General features: G+C 39.0%; 1 protein-coding gene across 1 annotated transcript in view; it reads right to left on the bottom strand.

Moving 5' to 3' along the window:
• The window catches only part of LOC108512630 (myotubularin-related protein 13-like), a 329,858-nt gene that overhangs the window by 2,261 nt on the left and 319,503 nt on the right, over positions 1-8,094 (bottom strand). Inside the window, exons 14-15 of the mRNA XM_017847959.1 lie at positions 5,398-5,602; positions 552-661 (exon numbers count right to left, since the gene is read on the bottom strand). Of these exons, the coding sequence (XP_017703448.1) occupies positions 552-661; positions 5,398-5,602 (315 nt within the window). The remainder of the gene's footprint in view (positions 1-551; positions 662-5,397; positions 5,603-8,094) is intronic.

An 8,094-nucleotide genomic window follows, 5' to 3' on the forward strand; every position in this document is an offset into this window, starting at 1 on the left:
AAAAAAAAAAAAAAAAAAAAAAAAAGTTTGAGAGAAAAAATTACTATGAATATTTTTCTGCTGGTCATATAATTAAGCTTGGCCCAACAGCTTTATATCTTAGACATTATTCATTTAAAATGATCCAAACAATGAGAGGAGACTTTATTAGGAAAAGGGACAGAATTAAAGAAGAGAAGCTGGCCGGGCGCGGTGGCTCATGCCTGTAATCCCAGCACTTTGGAAGGCTGAGGCGGGCGGATCACGAGGTCAGGAGATCAAGACTGTCCTGGCTAACATGGTAAAATCCCGTCTCTACTAAAAATACAAAAAAATTAGCCGGGCGTGGTGGGGGGCGCCTGTAGTCCCAGCTGCTGGGGAGGCTGAGGCAGGAGAATGGCATGAACCCGGGAGGCGGAGCTTGCAGTGAGCTGAGATTGCACCACTGCACTCCAGCTCGGGCAACAGAGCGAGACTCCGTTGAAGAAAAGAAGAGAAAGCTGGTAACTTCGACATGTAAATCTGAAAGGGAAATGATAAACGCTTACTTGGGAAAGATGATATTTTATTACCTTTTCAGTTTCCAAAATTTTATTTTCAAATATGAATGAGATGCAGTTTCTGACAACTTCTAGTCTCTGTGCACTGTTGAAAACTGTCGTCACCTTGTCCATTATCGAAACTAGTAAAAGAATATAAAGAAAGCACAAATAAATTAAACTCCTTTGGTAATTACAAAAGCAAAGAGACTATTACTTTAAGACTGTAGGTTGGGTGTAGAGGCTCACGCCCATAATCCCAGCAATTTGGGAGGCTGAGGTGGGATGTCCCTTGAGCCCAGAGGTTTGAGACAAGCCTGGGCAACATAGCAAACCCTTTCTCTACAAAAAATACAAAAATCAGCCAGGCATGGTGCCTTGCACTGTAATCCCAGTGACTCGGGAAGCTAAGGTGCGAAGATCACTTGAGCCCAGGAGTCCAAGGCTGCAGTGAGCTAGGACAGCACTACTGTACTGCAGCTGGGTGACAGAGTGAGACCACATTTCTTATTAGAAAACAAAGAAACAAAAACTATTGATATGACCTACACTTTATTTTTTCCCTTATTACAGAGCATTGAAAGTATTCCACATCATTATTTTGATTACATGTTGCAGTGCTGAAGTATCAGGCTAGTCGATTAATAATTTCACAGGATAGATTCTAATGAGACACTTAACTTTTATGTGAACTAATTCACATTGCAAAGTAAAGTTATATTAAACAAGGGCAAACATCTATTTGAAACTTTGTAACTAGTAATATTGTTAATATTTCTAAGATATTACTAAAGAAAAACTACAGTCCACAAAATATTAGATATTACACATTTGAGTAGAGGTGACTTGAAGGAAAGAAGTAGTGCAAAAAAAGAAATAATCATGATCGATGAACTGCTATACTGGCTTAGGAAAGTCACTTTTTAGTCATGTAAACGTAGCACCTTTCACCTTTTACCATAGGGTTAGAAAATTCTAATGTATTACCTAGGCTACTAAGCTGGTTACCTAAATAAATTTAACTTATTAAAATAATATTAGAAGGAAATAAATCAAAGTAGTATTTATACAAAATTTATACTTTCACAAAGAACTATACTATGTCATTTGTTTAAATGAGGTAGTATCAATAATTCTTTTTTTTGTATAAATTTAAGGGGTACAAGTGCAGCCTTGTCACATGGACATACTGCATAGTGGTGAAGTCTGGACTTTTAGTGTAGCCATCAACCAGAATAATGTATATTGTAGCCATTAAGTAATTTCTCATCCCTCAACCCCTTCCCACCCTCCCAGCCTTCTGAGTCTCCAGTGTCTTATTATTCCACACTTGATGTCCATGTGTACACCTTATTTAGCTCCCATTTGTAAGTGAGAACAGTATCAATGATTCTCAAGCCAAAAAGACTACTTACACTTTATGGCTACTCTTTGGACTCTAAAGGTCCAATCCCTTTACCTTCTCCCATAACTAAGAAGAAAGACTATCATATTTTACTCATTAGTATTCCTTTCATCTCATCAATACCAAACCTATATTCTTCAAATAATGTTTTAAACTTTTTTTTTTTTTTTTTTTTTTTGAGACAGAGTTTCGCTCTTGTTGCCCAGGCTGGAGTGTAATGGCGCGATCTCGCCTGCCTCCCGGGTTCAAGCGATTCTCCTTCCTCAGCCTACCAAGTAGCTGGGATTACAGGCATGCGCCACCACACCCAGCTAATTTTGTATTTTTAGTAGAGACGGGGTTTCTCCATATTGCTCAGGCTAGTCTTGAACTCATGACCTCAGGTGATACGCCCACCTTGGCCTCCCAAAGTGCTGGGATTACAGGCATGAGCCACCGTGCCCAGCCTTAAACATTTTTATAAAAATAATTATATGCTCACAATAAGCTGCAAACGTAATACAAAGAAGATCCTTGTACTCATCACCCAGCTTCCCTCTATGGTGACATCTTTCATAATTATGTTTTATTAGAATCAGAAAAACAACTGGCACAATACAATGAATGAGACTATAGCCTTTACTTGAATTTTACCAGTTTTCTTCAAATCATTTTTAATCATGTAACATTAATTTTCTGGTTAAACTGATTATTTTGCATGACTTTTCTCTCTGAAATGCTCATTCATAATTGTGGGCTCTGGTGCTTCTCACACACATAGGTTGGTGGCATAAACTGAAAATCTATCCATATTAGAACAGAAAACTTACAATCTCCAATAACACATACTTCATTGAGAAAGCAACATCTTTATGTTTATAAACTTTTAATTCTAAAATATCTTTAGCAGTATTTTAAATTTTCTTTAGGCTGAGTTACTAGGAAACATATTTTCTATTTTTTTCCTTTTTTTTTTTGTAAGACAGAGTCTTGCTCTGTCACCAAGGCTGGAGTGCAGTGGTGCGATCTTGGCTCACTGCAACCTCTGCCTCTGGGGTTCAAGTGATTCTCCTCCTGCCTTAGTCTCCCAAGTAGCTGGGACTATAGGCACATACCACCATGCCTGGCTAATTTTTTGCATTTTTAGTAGAGATGGAGTTTCACCACGTTGGCCAGGCTGGTCTTGAACTCCTGACCTCAAGTGATCCACCCACCTTAGCTTCCCAAAGTGCTGGGATTACAGGCGTGAGCCATCACACCCAGCCAGAAAACATATTTTCGTATAATAAATATGTTTACTATCTGGAATTTTTTTCCTTTGGAGAATCCAACTAATTCACATTTTATACATGCACCTAATTAACCAACTTCAAAATATATCAAGAAAAACAGGAAAAACTGAGAAATAGGGAATTCTGCTATTATAATGGGAGATTTTAATATATCTTCCTCAATAGCTGAAAAAAAGGGATAAAAGTTAGTAAAGGAAGACAACTCACAGAATGGGGAAAAATTTGCAAATAATACATCTGGTAGGGGACTTATCTGTAGAATATACAGAGTATGCTTACAACTCAGTAATAAAAAGGCAAATAGCCCAATTTCAAAATGGGCAAAGAGACAGTGAATTAGCCAATAGTACATGAAAAAATGCTCAGTATCAGTGGCTGAAATTATAACCCTTATACACTGCTGACAGAAATCTAAAATGGCATAACCGCTTTGGAAAACGGTTCAGCAGCTCCTCAAAACATTAAACATAGATTTACCATATGACCCAGCAATTCCAATCCTAAGTATACATCCAAGAGAACTGAAAACATATCTACACAAAATCTTGCACATAAATGTTCACAGTAGCATTATTCATAATAGTCAAAATGTGGAACCAACTCAAATATCCATCAACTGATGGCTAAATAACCAATGTGATATATATCCAGACAATGGAGTATTATTCAGACATTTAAAAAGAAACGAGGCCGGGTGCAGTGGCTCATGTCTGTAATCCCAGCACTTTGGGAGGCCGAAGTGGGAGAATCACGAGGTCAGAAGATCGAGACCATCCTGGTTAACAGGTTGAAACTCGGTCTCTACTAAAAATACAAAAAAATTAGCCAGGCGTGGTGACAGGCGCCTGTAGTCCCAACTACTCAGGAGGCTGAGGCCGGAGAATGGCGTGAACCTGGAAGGCAGAGCTTGCAGTAAGCCAAGATGGCGCCACCGCACTCCAGCCTGGGCGACAGAGCAACACTCCATCTCAAAACAACAACAACAACAACAACAACAACAAAGAAAATACTGACACATGCTACAACATAGATGTACCTTTGAAATATTATGCTAAATGAAAGAAGCCAGTCATAAAAGATTACATATTGTATAATTCTATTTATATAAAATGTCCGGAATAGGTAAAGCTATGAAAATAGAAAGTAGATTACAGTATAGGGCTGGGCGCGGTGGCTCAAGCCTGTAATCCCAGCACTTTGGGAGGCCGAGACGGGTGGATCACGAGGTCAGGAGATCGAGACCATCCTGGCTAACACGGTGAAACCCCGTCTCTACTAAAAAATACAAAAAAAAAAAAAAACTAGCCGGGCGAGGTGGCGGGCGCTTGTAGTCCCAGCTACTCGGGAGGCTGAGGCAGGAGAATGGCGTGAACCTGGGAGGCGGAGCTTGCAGTGAGCTGAGATCCGGCCACTGCACCCCAGCCTGGGCGACAGAGCTGAGACTCCGTCTCAAAAAAAAAAAAAAAAAAAAAAGTAGATTACAGTATAATGCTGGGGAGGAGATGGTTTGGGAAGGAAATGGGGAGTGACTGCTAATAGATGTGAGGTTTCTATTTAGGTTATAAAAATATTCTCACCAGGCGCAGTGGCTCACGCCTGTAATCCCAGCACTTTGGGAGGCCAAGGTGGGCAGATCACCTGAGATCAGGAGTTCGAGACCAGCCTGACCAACATGGAGAAACCCTGTTTCTACTAAAATACAAAATTAGCTGGGTGAGGGGGCGTATGCCTGTAATCCCAGTTACTCTGGAGGCTGAGGCAGGAGAATTGCTTGAATCTAGGAGGCAGAGGTTGCGGTGAGCCGAGATCACACCATTGCACTCCAGCCTGGGCAACAAGAGTGAATCGCCATCTCTCTCTATATATTCTCAAATTAAATAGTGATAATGGTTGAATGAGTGTGTAAATATACTAAAAATCAAGAAACTGCACATTTTACATTGGTGAATTTACAGTATGTAACTTATATCTCAATAAAGCTGTTATTAAAAAAAGAAAAGATTCTATAGTGGCAGCAGTTGGGTTATGATTACCCTTTTTGGGAGGCAGTGAATGAAACAGGGCTTCTAAGTATTGATAATGCTCTGATTCTAGCTATAGGAGTTTGTTCACTTTGTGAAAATTCATCAAATTGTACACTTTTCCTTTTGGGTCTTATATCTTTATAAAAGTTTACTCTTAAAACAGACAGACAAATACATACCAACAGGTGGACCAGCTGGCACAACACATTTCTTTTCTACTCTTGTGGCAGGAGGTGCATTCTGGTTCTTAGCCAGATTTTCCTGTATTAATTCCTGAACCCGGGCTTCATTAATCTTTGGGAAAGGAAGAATATGAACTCGCAAGTGGGATCCTTCTGTTGGCCGCGGAACTTTCTGGAATGCCATATGAGGGTTTGGATTCTCCTGTAATATCAGACATAGGTAAAATTATTCCAAGTTAAAATCACAATGGCAGATCGCCTGGAAGGGAGTGGGAGCTTACAGGGACACGAGCTGGGTGGTTATACATACATTCATACATACGCCATAAAACATGAAGTACCAAAATCTTACTTCTTCTTACATGCTCTATCAGCAGCATCTGATACAGCTGGTCATCTGTCTGCCTCTTCCATGAACACTTTCTTTACTTGGTTTCTAGGTCTTCTTGCTACATCTTTGTCTATTTCTCATCTCCCTAATCTCTTTAACAATGTGAATACCTCAGGGCTCAGTCCTTGGGTCTTTTTTCTGTTAACACTCATTCCTTGGTGATCACTTCCAGTCTCCTATCTTTACCATAAAAACACCAACAATTCGCAAGGTTTTTTCTTTAAACAAGCTTTCTCCTAAACCCCATACCCACATGTTTAACTCTCTATACAATATTTTCAGTTGGATTTTTAAAAAAATTCTAAACCTATGTCCAGAATGGAGCTCTTACTCTTCACCCACCTCTATCCCTGCTTTGTTCAGTCTTCCTCACATCAGTATATGGCACATTTATTTTTTCCAATCAGTTAGGCAAAAAGCTTAGAGTTATCTTTAATGCCATTCTCTAACACCCAATTATCCGTCCCTCTGCAGATCTTGCGGACTTTACCTTTAAAATGTTTACAGCTTGGCCAGTTTCACAACACTTTGCTTCAAGTCAACACCTCATGTTATAGCACTACAACAGTCTCCTAGTCCCCCTGCTTCCACCTGTACTCCTTCATTCAACATTGCAAACTACGTGATCTAGTTAAGAGTATGTCGATTCATCACATAACCATTCTGTTCATTCCAATGGCTCGTCATCTCACTCACAATAAAACCCAAGGTTCTTAAAACAACTTATAAAGCCCTACAAGATCTGGCCTTTCTATATGATGTGTCCTGCCATGATTTCTTTCATTTTTTCTGCTCTAGACACACAGAACTTCTTGTTCCTGACTCAAAGCCTTTGCACTTAACTGTTCTCTCTGCCTGGAATGCCTGTGCCCCATGAATCTGTACAGCATCCTCCTTGCTTTCTTGCATTTCTTAGCTCAAAAGCCACCTTTCCCAATCACCTTATCTAAAATTATACTCTCTCCCCCAACACACTCCCTATCCCTGTTATATTTTTCTCTATATCACTTATCACTGTCTCACATACTTTACATTTTATTTAACTTGTTTATTGTCTATCCTTCTCTCCATAAAATAAAGCTCTATGAGGGTAGATGTATACCTACTGTGTCTAGAAACTGCCTGGCACATAGCAGGCACCCTAAATCTCTTCCTACTGCATCTTAATGAGGGGGACACAATGTTGAACACACATAAGAATTGCAAGAATTGAATTAAATGTGTCAGCTAATACTTTTATAGACTCTTGGGGTTGGCATGAACTTTTTAGTCATCTAGCTAAGCAGGATTAGATCTCAAACACCCCAGGTAGAATGGAATCTATTCTTTTATAAAGTTCTCTAGGGAAGGCTGCTTTACAACTATTCTTGACCAATTCTAACACTTACCCTTTGCAACCAGAAAATTCCTTATTCCCACTGAACCTATGTTATTGATGCGTAGATTAAACTCAATACTATCCCATACATCCTCTTGACAGTTAAAATGGCCAACTGCCATCACCTTTTAGGGCTGCTCCCCACAATTCTTTTTGGTTATATGGCCCAGACCTGGATAAAGAAAACATTGGGCTGAGGCAGATGATATAGTTAGTATGTCTCAGCAATATAACAGAAACACACTGCTTCCTCCCACTGCTTTATGTGTCAAAACACATGGGTTCCAGTTCTTGCTCTACTCCTTATTATGTGATGCAGGACAAACAACTCTGCCTAAGTTATATACTTAAGCTTATCTTATACAAGGCTCCTCAGAAGGTGAAATCAGATTTAAAATCTGTTCTTGCCAAAGCAGCCCTCATACATGCTCTGTATTTCTCCCCCATATCTAGCAAAGACAGGGAAAAATAAGTAAGTAAATCCTTAGTCCAACTCTTAGTAATCACTCTTTCTAAACCAAGTGTTGTAAAACTGTTTTAGAATTCTGTCTGGATTTAACACCAAGTCAACATTTAACAGTCACTGGCCTGAAATGTCTAAAACTGCCCTTTTCAAAAAGTAGTATGTTTGTTCTCTGTTCTTTAGGCATGACTCTTACCCATATACTGTCTTCTCAAAAATAATAAATACCAATTCTCTAAAATACATTGGGTAGATACCTTTTTTCCAGGCAGGTCAGGTAATTCATGTGGATCTTGAGGTCTGAATTATTTAAAGTATATTCATTACTTTGGTTTCTATTTATACTTTCCTTATAATAAAATTAAAACTCTAAATATATTTCCCATGAAGTCAATATTATAAAATTTAAAACATAGAAAAATAAAAGTAGAAATAATCTTAGTAACACCAGTATTTTTTCTA

The sequence above is a fragment of the Rhinopithecus bieti genome, unplaced genomic scaffold, assembly GCF_001698545.2.
Source record: "Rhinopithecus bieti isolate Rb0 unplaced genomic scaffold, ASM169854v2 scaffold_30862, whole genome shotgun sequence".
Classification (NCBI taxonomy): domain Eukaryota; kingdom Metazoa; phylum Chordata; class Mammalia; order Primates; family Cercopithecidae; genus Rhinopithecus; species Rhinopithecus bieti.